Source organism: Pongo abelii, chromosome 11 (genome assembly GCF_028885655.2).
Source record: "Pongo abelii isolate AG06213 chromosome 11, NHGRI_mPonAbe1-v2.0_pri, whole genome shotgun sequence".
NCBI classification, from domain to species: domain Eukaryota; kingdom Metazoa; phylum Chordata; class Mammalia; order Primates; family Hominidae; genus Pongo; species Pongo abelii.
In genome coordinates, this window is record NC_071996.2 from 111,086,467 (window position 1) to 111,107,143 (window position 20,677).

Sequence of the window (20,677 nt, forward strand, 5' to 3'; positions counted from 1 at the left end):
TACAACTGGGTAGCCTATATTTTAAAACAGAGTTTAGAGCCATTCTAGTCGCTTAGAATGATATTTTTGAAGATAGCCCAGTTGACTGACATTGTCCTGTGCTGGTTCTGTTGTGTTCTTCCTCCTCCAGGAATGAAATGGAAAGGCATTTTCTGGAGCTTCTTCAGTTTAATATTAATGTTCCTGCCAGTGTTTATGCCAAATACTACTTTGACCTTCGCTCCTTAGCAGATGACAACAACCTGAATTTTCTATTTGCTCCTCTTAGCAAAGAAAGAGCACAGAACCTAGAGGTAAGGCTATGAAGTCACTAAGTGAGGTTTTCCATCAGCCACCAAAGCCAACATCTGTGACTAAATCATATTAAGTAGTGATTAGGAAAATGGAAAGCTTTAAAATTAACTAACACTGAAGAGCTTATTAGCCCTTTGGCGTCAGATTTCCTGTGTCTTTTATGGTTTATACAAGGATCAACATTATTTAAAAATTATACATATTAACTCTTCTGTTACCATAATTCAGAATATTTTAAATCAAATTTAATCTGTTGTTAATGAGGTTTCCTTTTGAACTTCTGCCCTTTCACATAACCATACAAGAATAATTTTTTTAGCTGGGCACTGTGGCTCATGTCTGTAATCCCAGCACTTTGGGAGGCTGAGGTGGGCAGATCACTTGAGGTCAGGAGTTCAAGACCAGTCTGGCGAACATGGTGAAACCCTATCTCTACTAAAAATACACACACAGGCCGGGCGCCGTGGCTTACGCCTGTAATCCCAGCACTTTGGGAGGCCGAGGTGGGTGGATCACCTGAGGTTGGGAGTTCGAGACCAGCCTGACCAACATGGTGAAACCCCGTCTCTAGTAAAAATACAAAATTAGCCAGCCATGGTGGCGCATGCCTCTAATCCCAGCTACTCGGGAGGCTGAGGCAGGAGAATCGCTTGAACCCGGGAGGCGGAGGTTGTGGTGAGCTGAAATTGTGCCATTGCACTCTAGCCTGGGCAACAAGAGCGAAACTCCGTCTCAAAAAAAAAAAAAAAAAAGTACACACACACAAATACAGGCATAGGGGTGCATGCCTGTAATCCCAGCTACTTGGGAAGCTGAGGCATGAGCATCGCTTAAACCTGGGAGGTGGAGGTTGCAATGAGCCAAGATTGATTGCACCACTGCACTCTAGCCTAGGTGATGGAGTGAGATTGTGTCTCCAGAAAAAAAAAAATTTTTCTTTGTGACTGTATTCCTAATTTTATCTACATACATAATTCAGTTGCCACTCTTGACTGTCTTACTTATTCTGTTTGCAAATTCATGTCATGGTTTATATATCACAGTGCAGTCCCATGAGTTTTTTAGACAAAGGATTAGTGGGTAAGCCAAGAGACGTATACCCTTCACTATATAGGATGCAGGTGTTTCAAATGCTGGATGTAAGTGCTGGGCATGGTGGCTCACACCTGTAATTCCAGCATTTTGGGAGGCCGAGGCAGGCGGATCACTTGAGATCAGGAGTTGGAGACCAGCCTGACCAACATAGTGAAACCCGGTCTCTACTAAAAATACAAAAATTAGCCGGGCGTGGTGGCAGACGCCCAGTTACTCAGGAGGCTGAGGTATGAGAATTGCTTGAACCCGGGAGGCGGAGGCTGCAGTGAGCCGAGATCATGCCACTGCACTCCAGCCTGGGCGATAGAGCAAGACCCTGTCTCAAACAAAAACAAAAACAAAAACAAAAAAAAACAAATAATGTAGGAAGTACATGGGTTTTTAATGGAAATGGTAACTTTATGATGCAAAGTAATATTTATGGCTTATGACTCTTGGTGAGTATACAGCAGAATTACAACTGAAATGGACACATATTTTAAACTAACACTTTCTGTGGTACCTTGGTGGTACTTCAGAATAATATGTATTTCTAGGCTGGGCTCAGTGGCTCATGCCTGTAATCCCAGCACTTTGGGAGGCCGAGGCAGGTGGATCACCTGAGGTCAGGAGTTTGAGACCAGCCTGGCCAACATGGTGAAACCCTGTCTCTACTAAAAATACAAAAAATTAGCCGCCAGGTATGGTGGCACATGCCTGTAATCCCAGCTACTTGGGAGGCTGAGGCAGGAGAATCGCTTGAACCTGGGAGGTAGAGGTTGCAGTGAGCTGAGATCACGCCATTGCACTCCAGCCTGGGCAACAAGAGCGAAACTCTGTCCCAAAAAAAAAAGAAAAAAAAAATACGTATTTCTACCATAATTGACGTGCACGTGAAGTAACACCTTTTGGCACATCGGTCATTAGACCTCTCATATGTTCCAGTATAGTCCAGCACACACCTGCCTCATTAAAATGTGCTTTGAGTATATAATAGCTGATAAGGATTGGGTAGAATCTGAATAGCTGAATAAACTTTTTTTTTGCACAAGTGTACGTTTGTTATATTTAAGGAATAAGTTAACAGGTAACAGATGCTATTGCTGTTAGGAGCCTATCACAATACCTTTGACATATTTGGGAATCCAATTTTTTAATAATATAATAAATTCCCCTTTGTTCTCTGGGAATCTAACTGTAGCCCTTAAAGGATATTACCTTGGTGAATTGGCAGGAAGTAGTGTCCCCAGAACCTGGCAGTGTAAAACTCAGCCAAAGTAGCTGTAACTGTGAACTATCTAAAGGAGTCTACATGTGTGGCTTTCATCAATGGTGCTTTTTCAAAGGTGGGAACCCTTTTTAAAATTGTACCTGTTTTCTATTTGATTGACTTTCCTAGGCTATTTCTAGATTGTGTGAAGACAAAGACTTATGTAGAGCTGCTATGAGAAGGTCTTTCAGTGCTGATAACTTCATTGGTATTCAGCGCTCTAAAGCCATCCTCTCTTAAAGGGAGAAATGAGGGGTTATAACGTCACGGGACCTTCATCTACAAAGACTGGAGAAATATCACCTTTCCTGCTCAAAAACCAGCAAAATTAGTGTTTTCATCAAAAGGAAAGATCTCAAATTCAAGAGACTCATGGACAACAAGGATTATACTCCATAGGAAAGAATGGGACCTTGTCAATGCAACAAAACACTCTTCTGTCCTTTTTAATGTAAACAGAGTTACAAAAACCACTCCAAAGTGAAGGCTCCCATCCCACACACAGATATTTGCTTACTGTGTGGGCCGATAGCTGTGAACTATGTAAGGTTTTTTAAACAATAGTTTAAATTTTTAGACTTTAAAGACACTAACCATATAACTTTTATGTTTCTTCCAGTTTTTCTCCCTCCCCCCGCATTTTGCTGCATATGCCTTTAAAATCAATGCAGTATTACCATTAAAACATGGGATTCTAACTAAAGCCACTTAGGAGCAGACTGCAGCATTGTTAGGTATTGAAGGGTTCTTCCTCCCTACTGTTACCATTGAAGCTGCTAGTCATTGGCAATCATTTTAAACCAAAAAGCTGCTGGATAACATTTGTCATTCATATTCTTTGCAAGCATTACTTTAGCATTGTAGCATGTTTGGGGTCATAAACAGAGGAAGTATCAGTTATTGATATCTACTTCTATTGGAGTCCATGTTGCATTTCTTGTGAACTATAAATGGTGCTTCTCATTTTCTGATAATTTTTCTCTTGTTAAATAAATGTATTAAAAGATATTTTCATAATGCCAACCAACATGGTGGTTCAGTGACGATGAAAAAAAGTGAAGCAGTTTTAAGCTTTAATATAGTTTGGGCCCTCCAAGGCACTGCAGCATGAGTGTAAATGCTATAAACCTTTAAAAAACATCATTTGAAGAAAGTTTTTTGTTTTGTTTGTTTTTGAAGAGATGGGGTCTTACTGTGTTGTCCAGGCTGGAGTGCAGTGACTTTTCACAGGTGCAATCTGTGCACTCACTGCAGCCTAGAACTTCCTGGTCTCAAGCCATCCTCTAGCCTCAGCCACACAAGTAGCTGGGACTACAAGTGCACCTGGCACTTGTCTCCTGAATATTAAGCTTTTAATTTTTTGTTTCGGTCACTCTTGATAGCAGACATTGACTGAAACAAAAAATTAAAAGCTTTATATTCAAAATTTGCAAAATGAAGCTGGGTGTGGTGGTACACACCTATAGTCCCAGCTACTTGGGAGGCTGAGGCTGGAGGATTGCTTGAGGTCAACTATTGGAGGCTGCAGTGTACCATGATGGTGCCTATAGGAATAGCTACTACACTCCAACCTGGACAACGTATCAAGACCCTATCTCATAGAAAAATGCAAAATTAAATGCAAAAGAAATGGGCTGGGCATAGTGATTCATGCCTGTAATCTCAGTACCCTGGGAGGCTGAGGTGGAAGGATTGCTTGAGTGCAGGAGTTCAAGACCAGTCTAGGCAACATAGTGAGACCCTGTCTGTAAAATAATAATAATAATAAAAATAGTTGGATATGGTGGCATGTGTCTGTAGTCCCAGCCACTCTGGAGGCTAAGGTGGGAGGATCAGTAGAGCCCAGGAGATCAAGGCTGCAGTGGGCCATGATCATGTCACTGCTCTCCAACCTGGGCGACATCCAGACCCTGTCTCAAAGAAAAAAGCAGAAGAAAAATGTTCAGACAAGGTTTTGTAAAGGTTTGTAGCATTTATATTTCTACAAGTATCAAAGCTTAAAATTACACAGAACTTTTGGAATACCTTGTATCTCCATAAAATGCCCTCCTCTTTTTAAAAGTAGTTACCTGCAGAGCTGTGCTCTATCTGCTTTGATCACCGAAGTTTCTTTAAAGGAAGATTTTGAAGAGCAGTGTTAATTAACATGTAATAAAAGGAATTGGACCCTAATGATAGAAGGTGATATGAACAGCTGTATTATCGTCCTACATGCTACCAAGCTGTAGGTGTCCCATTAAGTCCTGCTATTTAAGAAATACTTACATAACCCTTAGGAACTCTTACTTCAGGTTTTAAAAGGCAAGGAGCAAATAATTTTAGACCGATAATGTCACCTAAATTTGAAATACTAAAAAGAGGTTAGTGTTCTCAACTATGTGAAATCTGTTTCTCCTACTTTCTCAAATCTAATCCTAAGAATCTTGCTTATAAACAAAGCATTTCTGGGACAGGAGTACTTCCTCTATTATATAGCAATGCTTCACATCATATTGTGCTGCAGTTTCCATCATTTTTAAAGGACAGAGACATAAATGATAATGGTATAAAAATATTACAATCTACCACCTCAAAAGAACACAAATATTGTTTATGGAATTCAGAGTTTGGAGATTCAAGTATTGATTGCAGTTTTATTTTGAAAAGAATGCTACAATTTATGTGGTTTTTATTTCTCATGTTTATATTAAAAGCTAATAAACTCTATTTTAATTAAAATACGGCTAGTGTGTTTGTAACACTTCTATTCACATAGTGTTACATCTCTGCCCAGCCTAAAGTCCATCCTGATATGTCTTAAAGCATTTTCAAACCAACCATAAGTTGATTTGATCCATGCCTCTAGTTAAGATGTAGTGATCCATTTCTTTTGCATATGCTCTTTTCAACCTGAAGATAATTTATTACACTTAAAATCACTGGCCACAATACTTAATACCATAGTGCATTAGATGGCATCTTGAATAGTTGGTTATCGTGTCTGAGAGGGACAAGCACATTAGAATATAAAATTAAGCAAAATGTATCAAAGAGAAAGGAATTACAGGAATAGCGTAGAATTAGAACAAGAGGTATTTGAGGTTTTCAGACAAACAGGAAAGAGAATGGAAAGACAGGAACTAGAATTTGTGTTGGTGTTGAGAGGGTGTCTTAAGCCACGTAATTTGACTTTAACGTGCTATTTTCAAGCTTACATTTCAGTTAAAAATATACCAAGTCACTATTAGGTTTCTTTAGAACTAAGAGTCTAGCCACTCAGCTTTAGCAATTCTCAATAAATCCTGATAGCATTGCAATATTTTCATCCACTTTAATTCTTCATTACCTAAAGTCAGATATTTAAGTAAATGATCACAGTCAGGCACAGTGGCTCACGCCTGTAATCCCAGCACTTTGGGAGCCCAAGGTGGGTGGATCACTTGAGGCCAAGAGTTTGAGACCAGCCTGGCCAACATGGTGAAACCTTGTCTTTATTGAAATTACAAAAAAGACGGTGCAGTGGCTCACGCCTATAATCCCAACACATGAGGTCAGGAGTTTGGCCAACATGGTAAACCTCGTCTCTATTAAAAAAAAAAAAAAGCCAGGTGTGGTGATGCACACCTGTAATCCCAGCTACTCGGGAGGCTGAGGCAGGAGAATCCCTTAACTCTGGAGGCAGAAGTTGCAGTGAGCCAAGATGGCGCCACTGCACTCCAGCCTGGGCGAAACTGCAACTCCGGCTCAAAAGAAATAAAATTACAAAAACGTTAGCGGGACATGGTGGCACACGCCTGTAATCCTAGCTACTCAGGAGGCTGAGGCACAAGAATCGCTTGAACCCAGGAGGCAGAGTGCAGTGAGCCGCAATTGCACCACTGTACTCCAGCCTGAGCGACAGCATGAGACTGTGTCTCAAACAAAACTAACTGATCACTGTGTCTTGATAAGTTGCCGACTAGGATAAAAGATCTGATGTAACTTGGGAAAAAAATCTATCATACATCACTTTATAAGATGGTTTGCACCCTGTGATATGCCAGTTATAAGCAGAAATGCTGACATATTTGGCCAAAGGTTTAAAAGAAAATTTGGGAGAGGGACATTGGACATGAATCTGTGACTTGAAGAACAAGTTGGTAAAATAAGTATCACTAAAGCTGCTCTCTTCCTTTGACTTTTAATTCTAGAAGGCAATACAGTGACTTTGATAAGTGGGAAATTGGGTCAGTTGAGGAAAAGAGTATAAATGTCACTGAAAAGCCGGTAGGTTCTCTGACAAATGGGGCATGGAAACTAAGTTGCTAGTGGGGTGGTAACTATTGCATTTTTCTCAAGAGTTCTATACCTAGGGAAGATTTGTTCCCTAATATGAGACTTTAAAAAAGGGCTGATTACCTGGACTCAAATTTATTTTCATTTGTAGGTTTTTTTTAACTACTATAATACAGACCCCAATAGAATATTAACTTTGGTATATTGTGAACTGAACTTTCACATCTTCATTACAAGACAGAATACCTGAAACATATTTGATAGGAGTCGGGGGGTGAAGAGTTAAGAAAATGAAAGATATATTTGAACCAAATTGCCATTTTTATAGGCCTTTTGGTTGCCTTTTGGCAATTTCATATGTTTCATCCTAAGATGACCACTTAGGGCTCAGTGTTTCTGGTTAAAGAGAAATTTTGTCCTGGCCCTTTATTTTACATTTCCTCTTTATGTAATCCATATGTCTATACATTATTGAAATCCAACAGCACTAAATCCTGGCTTTATAACAACTCAAGGTTCATTTCTTGGTCTAGTTTTCCTGCATTTCTAAGTATACCTTGATTTTTTTTTAAACCAAAGCCAATTTTAACCAGAAAACAAAATCAGTCTTGATTCTGTGTTCAGGCTCTGCAGTATTTCTGGGAAATAGTTTAGCTACAGTGTGCAGGTTAACTAGAATATTTCATCACCCAGCCTTTCTCCCTAACTACATTTAAGATAGCTATGACGGACTCTCAAGCAGGCTTTTTTCTTTTTTTTTTTTTTTTTTTTTTTGAGACGGAGTCTTGCTCTGTCACCCAGGCTGGAAAGCAGTGGCATGATCTCAGCTGACTACAACCTCCACCTCCCGGGTTCAAACGATTCTCCTGCCTCAGCCTCCTGAGTAGCTGGGATAACAGGCGTGTGCCACCCTGCCCGGCTAATTTTTGGAGTTTTTTGGGGCTTTTTTTAGATGGAGTCTCGCTCTGTTGCCAGGCTGGAGTGCAGTGGCGCAATCTTGGCTCACTGCAACCTCAGTCTCCCAGGTTCAAGCGATTCTCCTGCCTCAGCCTCCCAAGTAGCTGGGATTACAGTCTTGTGCTACCACACCCAGCTAATTTTTGTATTTTTAGTAGAGACAGGGTTTCACCATGTTGGCCAGGATGGTCTCAATCTCTTGACCTCGTGATCTGCCCGCCTCGGCCTCCCAAAGTGCTGGGATTACAGGCATGAGCCACCACACCAGCCTCAAGCAGGCTTACTGAGTATAGTACTACTTGGAAAAGCACTTGACAGCTGGCAGAGAAATCTCCCAGATAAGTGCTAGTTTCTATGCAGAATCTGTAGATTACACCCAGCACCTCTCAACAGATTAAGGATTGTATTACCTTAAAGTCTAATTTCTGCCTACTTACCCATCTGGTGGACCTGGCTGGGGCTGACTGACATTGTGCCAGCAAGCAATACCTAGCAGCCCTTCTTCAGTGAAGCCTGCTCCCCTAGTATACAGGAGCAATGTGTTTGGTTTCTAAGGCAATTTCCATCTAAACTATTTGGCAAGTGGAGAACGTGCACTTAAATGTGAAATTTTAAGAGTGTTAGTTTGTGGTTTAGGATATCTAGGGTGCAGGAAGAACAACTAACTATGAAAGTGAAATGGTATAGAAATTAAGAGGAATCCCGAGTCCAATGAAAACAGGTTAACAGTCTTTAAAAAGGGACAGGTTTAGCCAGGCGCCGTGGCTCATGCCTGTAATCCTAGCACTTTGGGAGGCTGAGGCGGGTGGATCACCTAAGGTCAAGAGTTCGGGACCAGCCTGGCCAACATGGTGAAACCCCGTGTCTACTAAAAATACAAAAATTAGCCTGGCATGGTGGCACGTGCCTGTAATCCCAGCTACGCAAGAGGCTGAGGCAAGAGTGAAACTCCATCTCAAAAAAAAAAAAAAAAAAAAAAAGGGGGACAGGTTTGGTGATTATTGTAACTGCTGTAAGGGAGCAAAGCAATTGGAATGTGATTAGGAAAATTCAGTAATGGTCCCAGAACCTAAGGTCTTCAATGAGCTATCAGTAGTATCTACTTCAAAAGACCTCAAAAGATTCCCAAATTAGACTGCTAACTTTAAGGGAAAAAAAAAAAGTCTGTTGCTTTGTCTTAACCTCAATTCTACAGATGTTTACCTGTGACCCCCTAGCTGGTGGCTCCTGTGTCTCCTCCGTGTGAGAACTATCTCTGACAAAGGAGGAGCTTCAAGTGTTGTACGCACCTCGTCTTCCACCCGCTCCTTCACTCTTAGGTGAAGATCCTTAGGACCCTCCCTCAACAAAATCATCCCAGCCTCACCCTGACCCAATGTGGCAATGCTTGATGTTGGTCACTGTGACCCACTGCCAAAGCATTAGCATCAGGTTCCAGGACATGTAGGTATCATGAGGCTCACAGACTAACAGGCCTCTTGTAATTCCCCTTCATCATCTATTTGAGCCCACCTGTGTTCCCCAAAGCAGCTGTTCCCAACTTACTGCACTTACCCGATCTCCTGACCTGCTCACAACCCTAGTCATGTATCCTCAATCTAGGCTGTGGACTAAGTGGCATCTGCACCTTCCAAAATCTACTATTTCCTCTGGCATTAGATGCCTTCTTTAAAGTAACCCTCCTCATCTAGTGCAGAGGATTCCATCTCTAACTCTAAAATCAACCTTCTATATCCACCCTCTCCACTACTTTATTCCCTTCTGCTTTAAAATTGCATTCATCTCCCCAGTTTGGGGATGCAGCAATTTTTGTCCAGTTCTTTAAATGTCCCAGTGATTCTCACGATGTGGTCCCCAACCCACCTGCCTCTCATCAGCTGAAAGTGCCTGTGAAAAACAAAGCTTCTCTAAAGGCAGTGTGGTGTCCTGCACTGGATCCTGGAACAGATAAAGAACATTAGTGGAAAATCTGATGAAGTCTGCAGTTAATAGTAATGTGCCAACACTGACTGCTTAGTTTTAACAAATGTTAACATTGGGAAATGAATAAGGGGCATACAGAAACTGATTTTGGCAACTTTAGGTAAATCTAAAACTATTCCAAAATTAAAAGCTTATTTTTTTAAAAAAAATAGCTTATTGCGCCCCAGAGCTACTGAATCTCAATTCCTGGGGCTGAGATCTGGGAACTGACATTTTTAACATGAACCTCAAATGATTCTTACGCAAATACAAATTTGAAAACCTAATCTCTCCATCTCCTTTCATTCCATGTCTGAACAGCGGCTTCCCCATTGTTTTACTTACCTTAACTTTGCCTTAATCTGAGTCAATCCTTTAAATCTTTTTAACCCTAAAATATAAGTCTCCCTTTTCACAAATGAGAAAACTGAAATACCCAGAGGTTGTGTCCAGGATCACATGGCACATAAGTGGTAGAGCTGTGATTTTAATTCCTAATAAGTCTGGCTCCCAAATCCATGCCCATAACCACTCTGCCTCTCAACCCTGTTACCATCCATAGACAAGCTAATGAGCTGTGTAACTAAATCACTAAAAGAACCATTGTTACCAGTATTACCCTGGGCCCACCTATTTCTGCAACCTTCTTTTTTTTTTTTTTTTTTTTGAGACAGAGTTTCACTCTTATTGCCCAGATTGGAGTGCAATGGCGTGATCTTGGCTCACCGCAACCTCCGACTCCCAGGTTCAAATGATTCTCCTGCCTCAGCCTCCCGAGTACCTGGGATTACAGGCATGTGCCACCAGGCCTGGCTAATTTTAGTAGAAACAGGGTTTCTCCATGTTGGTCAGGTTGGTCTCAAACTCCCAACTTCAGGTGATCTGCCCACCTTGGCCTCCCAGAGTGCTGGGATTACAGGCATGAGCCACCGCGCCCAGCCTATTTCTGCAACCTTCTAAGCCCAACAGTCCCTCTCTCTGTTCCAGCTTGTGACTTTGCCCTTTGCCCCCTTTTCCAATGGGGAAAAATGAGTGACAAGAAAGCACGGGGAAGATGTGCTAACTACCATGTCCCGGACATGTAAGGTACAGTTGCTCTTCTCTTAGGATTCAACTCAACTATATTTTCTAGTCTGCCTCTCCTAACTACCTTATGCATCAATCTAATAAAGCTCCTAGTGCTCACCTTGACATTGAATTACATACACACTCTCATATTGCTAACTAACTTCTTACTGGATTTATGTTGTCTCCTACAAATATTTTAAGCTAATTACCCATGTTCTCCCACATACTTATGTCTCAGAGCATTAGTGGAGAACACTGACATCCCAGGCATTAAAATGAGGTGGTGTTTGGTAGATGGTGGCTAATCTGCATTTTGCCAAAGCAGCATCAGTAGGTGGTCCGACAATAGTATCTCAGGCTTACTAAGCATCTGTCCAGATAACAGGGAAGAGCCAGCTCAGTCAGTTTCACTGTCTTCTGGGCTCCCTGACTTGTATTTAGAGCGCAATACCAAGTTGCAGATCCAACTGCTGGATGATAAAGTTTTGGGAGTTCCTGCCCTCCAACCGGACGCACAAAACAGCATCATCTCTAATCAGATTGGTTCAGTGTAAATGGAGGGTTTATAAAATAGAACGCAATCTCAGGAAAAGTCTCTGTTCTTCCACGTATCTGCCTTCATCAAGTGACTCATGAGACAATCACAGGATCGGCAGGAGTGAGACCTAGGAAATATATTCAAGTAAAACATGTTTCTTAACTAGTTCTGTTTCTGGTGATTGGAATTTGCTTGATTTTACTTACTAATAAACTTTTTGCTGCTTATATTTTAAGTACATCTGAAAAACCTGATTATGAAGTTAGAATCCGTATTATCTCCTCAAATACTCTTAGAAAGCAGTGTCCCTCTATAAAAACATGAGGAGAAAAAGACTTCTACAGCATCTTTTTATTGTCTTTACCATTACTTTAATGCATTTTAAAATTTATCTACATTAATTGGGAACAAAGAAAAATAGACATTTCTTTGTTTTTCATAAATAACTAATCTTCATATTTGATAAAAATCTCAAACGATTATTTTACCTTCCCACAAATATAATACATACAAAATTTTTCTGAAGTAAGGTCAACAAATTAAGTATCTTGAGACTAACATAACCACATACAACTGCTGTTTCTACTGACTCCCAGGAACAAAGCAGAAACAAAAACTCATCAAGCTGCTCTGGGTTTCCTTTTGTAAGTGTTACAGATTCAGAACTGTAATCATGTATCATCTGCCAGTAATAACATATGGATTCAAATTGATTGTCTACAAATAAAGTATCGCTGGCTCTGGTGTAACTTCTGGATTTAACATGACAGTGACTACAGCATGGGATAGGCACTATACATATATGGAAATCATAAAAAGTATCGAATGCCCTGGACTTGAACTACTGACTCGGTATGTGCCTCATTTGGCTCAGTAATAAATTCACCTGCACCAAACCCGTATCAAAAGTCACCAAATCTCTCATATATATATATATAATATATATTATGTATATATACAACCCACAAAACATACATACTATACATAGTTTGTAACAACATGAAGTCATACTGTCTTAAAATGATGCACTCACAGACAGACATTATCCTGGCTGAAATAAATCCTATTGTCATCAGGCTGCTAGCTTTTGAGAGTCTTGACTCAGGTTAGCTACTTATATTCTGCCTACTCTTCACCCTTCTTTAATGTCTTGACAGTTCTTTCAGAACCACCCTCCCCAATCCAGACAGATTTCTTTCCCAGGATCACTTGATTGGACTTTGGAAACAAAAAAGAGCATGCAGAGGGAGCAGGCAATTCTTAGCCACTGTCCCTCACACCTGCCTATATGTGTGATGTGCTCTGTCCTGTTGGCCACATTTAGTGTTAGAAAGCAGTTATTCAAAGCTTTGTCCCTCCTATCCCCCTTGGGCTTTCTGTAGAGCACAAAAGTGAAAGAAGCTTCTTTGGCTGGGGTAGCAGTTCATTAAAATATACAACTACATTTCCTAGCTCTGGGGTTCCCATTCTGTACTGGAGAGTGCAGGTCACGGATGCTGTTATTAAGGTTTGGTGTGTGATCCATGAGGTTTTCTCCTGGCAGCCGGTGTCAGGATTAGTGCAGCTCCAGCCCAGGAGGAAACAGCCTAATGAATACCAACTTTGAAACAGTGCTGTCGGCACATTATTTAAGCTTGTACACGCGCACAATTACACACAACACACACATGGGCCTTGGTCACTGGCAATGGTCGTGAGAAAATATGACAAAGGTTTGCAAGGATAAACCAATAAGGCACCAAGAAAAATTATTTCCAGTCAATTTTACCATTTCAAAATGTGAGAAGGGAAATCATAGAAATTAAAAAGATTTCCTAAAATCTGGTCAGCTGATTCACTGAGAGGTCCCATTAGTTCCTTTAGACAACCTACCTGAATGGAATCCTCACCCTCTAAGCTATGAAGTGAGGCATTGCTTAAAATCAAACTGAAAGGGACAGCCCTGAAGCTGTACACATAAGAGACTCCAATGGGCCCTAAGTCCTCCCCAGCTCCACAAAGCTGGCTGTGAAGAAGTTGCTGAACTACTCCATAACCTTTTATTTTACAGTTGTTTTCATGAGCATGACTTGTTTCCATAATCACATGCAAATTGGGGGAAGTAAGTATATGGATGGAAATGGGGTGGCCGTAAGTAGATCCAGTTTCTCTCCCCTGGAGTGGCTGATCTCAGTAAGACTTAGAGATGCAGGTGGGCTTTTATCTTTGTCTCTCTTAGGGGATAAGGGAAGAGAGGGACAGCAGAGGTGAGAACAGAGACAAAGAAGTGCCTCTGAAAGTTGGTCTGGAATTAGACCCCAAAGATCCTGACTAATATTGCCCCCCCACTTGGGCTTAGCGTCCTTTAACTGGCTTATTTTTAAAGTAAGTTAGTTGTTCAGCATGTTGCTAAAACGAAAAAAAACAAATTCTAAAAATGAGTTAAATCACTTTCATCCACTTCATCTCACAACTTTTGGATACACTGTGCATCATTTCTAGATTTCTCCACAAAGAAGGAGGGACAACCCAAATGAGGCACAGTGACTGAAGGCAGCAGAGCAGTCTGTCTACTTTCTGGGAAGACATATGAAATGAGGGAAAAGGTCAAGGTGATCAGAAAAGATTCTCTCATTTGAAAAACAGGAGAGGAATTGGCATTCAGTCAAGGGATCTATTTCAAGATTCTAGGAAGAGGCTTCTTCCTAGAAGAATAAATAGAGGAATAAAATAGGCACAAAGTTCTGTAGCTATTTGTATGAGGTTTTGTAGAATCCACTGAAATTTTAATTCAGAGGATAAATTGGGTAAGAGCAGTGGATTTTAATAAATGTGAAATTTTTGAGAGTCCTAAAACTTTAATACTAGGTTTCTTCCCACCAGTAAAGCGTTTAAATTCCCCCTGGGAACTATGCATTTGTCTATTTAACATCCATGAAGTAAAAATTGACCTAGGCTTAAATTTTACTTTTCCAACTTTGGTATAAGTGAATTACAAATGCCTACACTCCAGCTGTTTTCCTAGACAGGACTTTCTCAAATGTTAATCGCTCTGGCCATTTTAGCTTCCTAAATTTAGTGCCCAATCCTGGTCATTGGTATTTTGCTGGCTGAGGCACTGCCACCCCCCCTTCCCCAGTAATGGCCCCACACTCTTCATGAATGAATGCTTAAACAGATTGGGAAAGCAAACAGAATTTTCTAATAGCAAAGAAACCTCTGTGTGTGTGTTCATCAATATAAGCGTTCATAATGAATGAAGGAATAGTTAAACAGATTAAAGCAAACCAAATTCTCTTATTGCAAAGTGTGTGTGTGTGATCATCAATATACAGGCTTTCTCAGAACAAGAATTAAACTATAGAGGTAGCACTATACTGATCTATATTTTAAAAGGTTGTGCAAGCATGTTATGCGTCTTTTGTTTTCAGAGACGGCAGAGAGCAACGTCTTGCTGCTCTTGGAATATCTGGCTATAAACTAGACCAAAGTCCAGGGACACTTATTTTCCCTTATTTGGGCCAACGTTTGTTCACAGGTAGCCAGCCTCCCTCCCCCAGTTCAAGCACTTCATTCAAGGGTGGGTGTGGTTTCTAATCACAGCTCTCCAGGAGAGGAGGAATAAGAAAAGCAAAAAGGCTGTTTAACATGATAAAGGGGGGAGGGGTGAGGGGGTGGAGCAAATAAGTGTTGGAAATTTACTTTAATTATTAGAAGTATATCCATTTCAGTCCTTACATTTAAAAAGGAGCCCCCTTTAGCAACTATCGCTAAGTACTGTCCAGAGGGAGTGGGTTTATATTTTTACCAAAATTATAACACAAGTTCCTTTAAAAAAAAAAAAAAAAGGAATCACTGAAGTCTAAGAACCACCCACTACCTCTCAGGCACAAAGCTGCCATCTCACCAGCCTAAAATTCAAGCTCCACCAATCACCATCGCTTAGGCTCTCACTACTGCAAATATTTATGCCAGATCCTCTATAATGCTACCTCTAACTTATTCAAGACACGACGATGGTGCTGTTAGGAGTGAGAATTATTACAAGCACTACAGAAAAGAAACTGAACCTCCCTCTATAAACAAAGGCTGAACACAAAATCGCTAAGCACTCCCTAACCTTGTCACTTTGGGGAGGCCCTAAGCACATTATGCTCCCCTCCTAGGTATGACCTGGGGCTATAAACTGCAGCTCACATGAAAGAATCATGGACACTTTAAGCAGTGGAAGGAGAAGCTGGCTGAAAAAGCACACCCAACAACTTCCCAGTCACAGCAACCGAAACGTTCACTGTTCACATTTTTTTTTAAAGACACACGTATAGGAAATACATTTTCCCAATTGAGACCACACAGTTCAAAGAAACCTGAACCAAGTGGAACTTCATTACAGCGCCAACCTTAGGATTGTAAAGCCCCCAAAGCAAAGGTAAATTGTTGCCAAAATGCAACAAAGTTACAAATTAAGAAAAATACATATAAATTAAAAAGAGTGTTCCCATAAAGAAGGCAGTAAGAAACGCAAAATAGAATACACGTGAGCTGGGCCCCTTGGAGAAGACCTGGGACAGGTTCTTCCTCGAAAACGCCCCTCTTCCCTCTCTCCAAGTCGCCGCGGGAGGGGGCAACAGCACCATGAAGGTAAACGGAAGTGACCTTGGCAAAACTACCAAACAAAACGCCCTCCTCCCCTCAGCTCTCCGGCCGGGTCCCTCGGCGGCAGCCTCCTACACGTGCGACAGGGACACCTGCTTGTGGTAGGTGGCGGCGGGGCCCGGCGGCCCGGTCCTGCCTGTGAGCGCGGCGCTCGCCTCGGGGTAGTCCCCGGCGGCCATGGCGCCCCCGCTCTTGTGGCCGCGCCGCGGGCGGCAGCAGCAGCGGCTGGTGAAACGCCGCCACGACTCCACCGTCTTGCCCGACCAGATCCAGACGCCCGACGTGATGCCCACCACCAGGCACATGAAGTACTTGAGCATGAGCACCCAGTACTCGGGCTTGGCGCGCGGCTGGCCGGCGTCGGGGCCCGGGCAGGCGCAGGTGAGCGCCGCCTCCCAGCTCTCGCGGTAGTGCTGCTCGTACAGGTAGCAGGCCACCACAATGCTGGCGGGCACCGTGTAGAGCAGCGTGAAGATGCCGATGCGGATCATGAGTTTCTCCAGCTTGTCCGTCTTGGTGCCGCCCTGCTTGATGACGCTGCGGATGCGGAAGAGCGACACGAAGCCCGCCAGCAGGAAGAGCGTGCCCACCAGCAGGTAGAGCACCAGCGGGCCCAGCACGAAGCCGCGCAGCGAGTTCAGGTTCTGGTTGCCCACGTAGCAGATGCCGGCCACTGGGTCCCCGTCCACGGAGCTCAGCGCCAGTGCCGTGATGGACTTGACGCTGGGGATGAGCCACGCAGCCAGGTGGAAGTACTGCGCGTAGCCCGCGATGGCCTCGTTGCCCCACTTCATGCCGGCGGCCAGGAACCAGGTGAGCGACAGGATGACCCACCAGATGGAGCTGGCCATGCCGAAGAAGTAGACCAGAAGGAAGACGATGGTGCACAGTGCAGGGCCCGTGGTCTCATAGTGGATGTGGTTGTGCTCGCGGCTGCAGGCCACGCTGGCATGGCCCACGACCAGACGCACTAGGAAGCCCAGCGACACGCACAGGTAGCAGGCTGACAGGAAGATGATGGGGCGCTCAGGATAGCGGAAGCGTTCCATGTCGATGAGGAAGGTGGCCACCGTGGTGGACGTGGAGATGAAGCACAGCACCGACCACAGGCCTATCCAGAAGGTGGCGAACGTGCGCTCGTCGGCACTGAAGGACGGCTGGTAACAGGGTACCGCGCAGTTGGGCACCTGGCCCGTCCGCACCTTGTTGTAGAGCGGGTGTGACTCCTTCAGAATGGGCACGAAGGGCTCGCGACACTTGCACACGGACGGGCCCCCAGCGGGGCATTCGCCCCCCGAGGCCGGCGCCCCTGGCGGGCCTGGAAGGGTGGGCTTGGCTGGGAAAGGCCTGGGGGGCGCCGTGGTGGCCTCGGTGCGGTTGTAATCCATGCAGAGGACCTCGGCGTCGCGGCCCAGCACCGGGAGGCGGTCGCAGCTCATGCGCTCGGGCCAGGCGAAGCCGTACTGGCGCATCAGCGGCGAGCAGCCGGCCTTGGCGCGCTCGCACACCGAGCGGCAGGGCGGCAGCGGCTTGTGGTAGTCGGGCAGACAGATGGGCGTGTACATGGAGCATAGAAAGAAGCGCAGGTCCGGCGAGCATTGGATCTCCACCAGCGGCCAGAACTGGTGCACCTCCAGGCCCGCCTCGTCCTGCGTGTCGTGGTTGAACTGGTTGGGCATGTGCGTCAGGTTGTAGCCGATGCCGCGGCACATGGGCACCGTGATTTCCTGGCACACCGGGGCCTTGGACGCGGCGGTCGCCCGGCCCACCAGCTGCGCCAGGAGCAGCAGCAACAGCGAGGGCGGCGCGGATGGGTCAGGCCGAGCCATCGCCCCCTCCCTCCCCTCGCCTCCAGCAGCCCGCGAGGGACGCACACAGGCAGAGGAATCCGGGCCGGGGCTTCTCCCTCCGGCGTCTCGTGTGTGGCGCCGGGGCTGGCAACCTGTTGGTTGCTTTTTCCTTTAAAGAAAACCGTCCAAAGATAAACTGCTTCGGGAAGGCGCTGCCTCCTCTGGCAGCGCTCCGCTCCTCGCCGGATAGGGCTGGGGAGAGACGGTTAGGGCTCGGATTCCAGGGAAAGGACTCTTTAAAAAAGAAGGGGGAGAAGAAAGATTGCAACCACTCCCTGTTGGAGGGGCGTCAACGGTTCGGTCCCCGCGAGCCGTCTCCAAATCTCTTAAGTTAACCCCTTTCCTTTCCTCCCCGCTCCGCCTCCTGTAACCAAACTACTGACTCCCCCACCCTCTCTTTCCAAGCTAGGCCCTTCAGGCAGTGCCCGGAGACCAGAACCCTCAGCTTCCCGGAAAAGGGCACAGGAACCGGGAGAAGAACAGGGAGAAAGGGAAGGTTCTCACCTCCACGGATCCCGCCGAGAGGAGCAGACAGTCCCCAGCCAGCCTGGGTCTTCCGTCCCTGGGTCACTCCGCTGAGAAGCGCGACTCAGCCGGGCTAGCGCCCGAAAAGTTTAGCGACAGGCTGGGTACCCGTGGCAGCGGCACATGGCAGCAGGTGGGAGCGACTCAGAGTAGGGGGCGCCCCCAGAACAGGGGCGGCGCAGGCCGGTCACTCGCCCTCTCCTCCTCGGGAGCCCCCCGCATGATCCAGACGGAGCCGGGCAGGGGCAGGCCGTGCGTTCTCCCCGGGGCCGGGAGCCGGACGGAGGGCGAGCGCGCCTGGCAGCACCTGGGCGGGAGGAAGGCGGGAGGCGGGGGCCGTGGGACCCCTCCGCCTCACAGCACCGCGAGCAGCCGGCGCTGGCCCGGCCGGGACTGCATGGTGAGCGCCGGCCGCCGCGTCCCGCCCGCCGCGTCCCGCCCGCCGCTCGCCTCCTCCCCTGCAGGGGGCTCCGCGCTCCAGTGGACTCCTGGGGGCGGTGGCGACGCTCTCGGGACGTGCCCTGCTCGGCTCCTCCCCCGCGCTCTGGCACCCTTTCGCCCACCTCTGGCGAGCACGGAACCGCGCGCGGCGGCGACCACAGCGTACTCACGACCGCAGGCTGGCTGCCCTCTCCCGCCCCGCCCGGGTCACCTGCTTCTAATGCCCGCCGGGAGGCCCCGCCCCGGCCCCGCCCCCTCAGGCCCGGGCGCGGTTGGTGGGCTGCCTCGCCACGCTCTCCGTGCGTCCCCGCCCACTGCCCCGCGGGCTCGGCCTTTCCCCCGGCGCCCTCTGGCCCCGCCCGGAGCGGGCAGCCAAGGAGCGCTGACCAATCGCGGGCCGGGAGGCGATGGGGGCGGGGCGAATGCTAATCATGCCGCTCTGGGAACCCGGGCGGGAAGCCCTAGCCAGAAGTCCCTCCGGAGTTCTCTGCCCAAGCCCTGGGTGCAGGACTCGCTCCTGTAACGTCCTGGCTTATGCCCCTTTGCTCCCAGGGCCCCTGCCCTTTCTGTCTGCAGCTAAGCGTCCTTACAGAGTTCAGTGCTTCTTTGAAAGAACTGCTCAAGGAATCATTCTTAGGCGTGGCTGTCTCCCTTCTGCGCTGTCTTGGAACTGTGTGAAAGAAGAGAGAATACTTACTGAGCCCTTTACTGTGTGCCCAACAAAGTGTTAATCGGTTACATCCTTTTTTTTTTTTTTTTGAGACGAGTTGTTCTGTCGCCCAGGCTGGAGTTCAGTGGCGCGATCTCGGCTCACTGCAACCTCCGCCTCCCGGGTTCAAGCGATTCTCCTGCCTCAGCCTCCCGAGTAGCTGGGATTACTGGCGCCCGCCACCACGCCCGGCTAATTTTTGTATTTTTGGTAGAGACGGGGTTTCACCATGTAAGGCTGTTCTCGAACTCCTGACCCCGTGATCTACCCGCCTCGGCCTCCCAAAGTGCTGGGATTACAGGTGTGAGCCACCGCGCCCGGCCTGTTTACATCTTAAGACAAGATCTCACTCCTTACAACAATTCTGAGGCAGGTACTCCCTACAGGTGAAGAAACCGAGACTGAGACTTGGCCAAGGCAACCGAGCTAATCATAGTTCCCCCAAGAAAGGGCGACTTCGGCAAGCAAGTTCACCTCCGTATTCCGATCACCTGGCACATAGTAGCCGCCCAAATGGCAACCCTGGGATTCGAACCCAGGTAGTTGGTCAGCGGCACTCACCATCGTAGCCACCCCTCCCCCCATACTATCGCAGCCTCCCTGGCTTCGACCTTTACTTTTGCATCTCTTAACAAAATCTTGTTGTGACAAGAAAATGGATTTCTTTCTGCCTTTAGAAGACCCAGAAAGATGTGAGTCCTTTATTAGTCGAGGTTTATAATCCCAGGCAGTTCCGAAGTCGCCCGCAGAGAGAAGCGATACCGACCCAGGGCTCCGTGCTGGGCAGGGCGCCGGCCTCGCCGTCCCCTTCCGTCCCCGGCTGCCTGCTGCTAAGCCGCGCACTTGCGCGCCGCGGGGGGTCGGAGGGCGCACCGATGGCGGGGACACGGCGGCGCTCTTCAGTTGCGCAATTATGCTACAAGTTTTAAATGTCCTAAAAATGCCTCTTTTCTATGTGTTGTAATTAGATTGGAAGACTGAGGTATTTAGCATACTTGAAATACATTCACACGCCTAGGAAGAGGGTTTAAATTTTTTCCTTCTCCCCAAACTTTTCCTTCCACTGGGCAAAGGGCGAAAATAGGCAAGAGGGCCTGGGG

At 46.1% G+C, this 20,677-nt stretch overlaps 2 protein-coding genes across 4 annotated transcripts in view; one reads left to right on the top strand and one right to left on the bottom strand.

Annotated features, from left to right (window-relative positions):
* The window catches only part of CCNYL1 (cyclin Y like 1), a 47,018-nt gene extending 41,662 nt beyond the window's left edge, over positions 1–5,356 (top strand). For all 3 annotated transcript variants that reach the window (XM_009238043.3, XM_009238044.3, XM_054549711.2), the window contains 2 exons: positions 131–293; positions 2,768–5,356. In XM_009238043.3, the coding sequence (XP_009236318.1) occupies positions 131–293; positions 2,768–2,878 (274 nt within the window). In that variant the 3' untranslated portion in view covers positions 2,879–5,356. The remainder of the gene's footprint in view (positions 1–130; positions 294–2,767) is intronic.
* A 6,409-nt stretch (positions 5,357–11,765) lies between these two features.
* Positions 11,766–19,062, bottom strand: FZD5 (frizzled class receptor 5). The gene is made up of 2 exons (XM_002812786.6): positions 18,407–19,062; positions 11,766–18,136 (listed from the first exon to the last, which is right to left on the bottom strand). The coding sequence occupies exon 2, from the start codon at positions 17,879–17,881 to the stop codon at positions 16,124–16,126; it is 1,758 nt and encodes a 585-aa protein (XP_002812832.1). The 5' UTR covers positions 17,882–18,136; positions 18,407–19,062; the 3' UTR covers positions 11,766–16,123.
* Between the last annotated feature and the right edge of the window lie 1,615 nt (positions 19,063–20,677).

Coding starts and splice junctions, on each gene's coding strand:
- FZD5 (XM_002812786.6), bottom strand. CDS start 17,881: ATGGCTCGGCCTGACCCATCCGCGCCGCCCTCGCTGTTGCTGCTGCTC.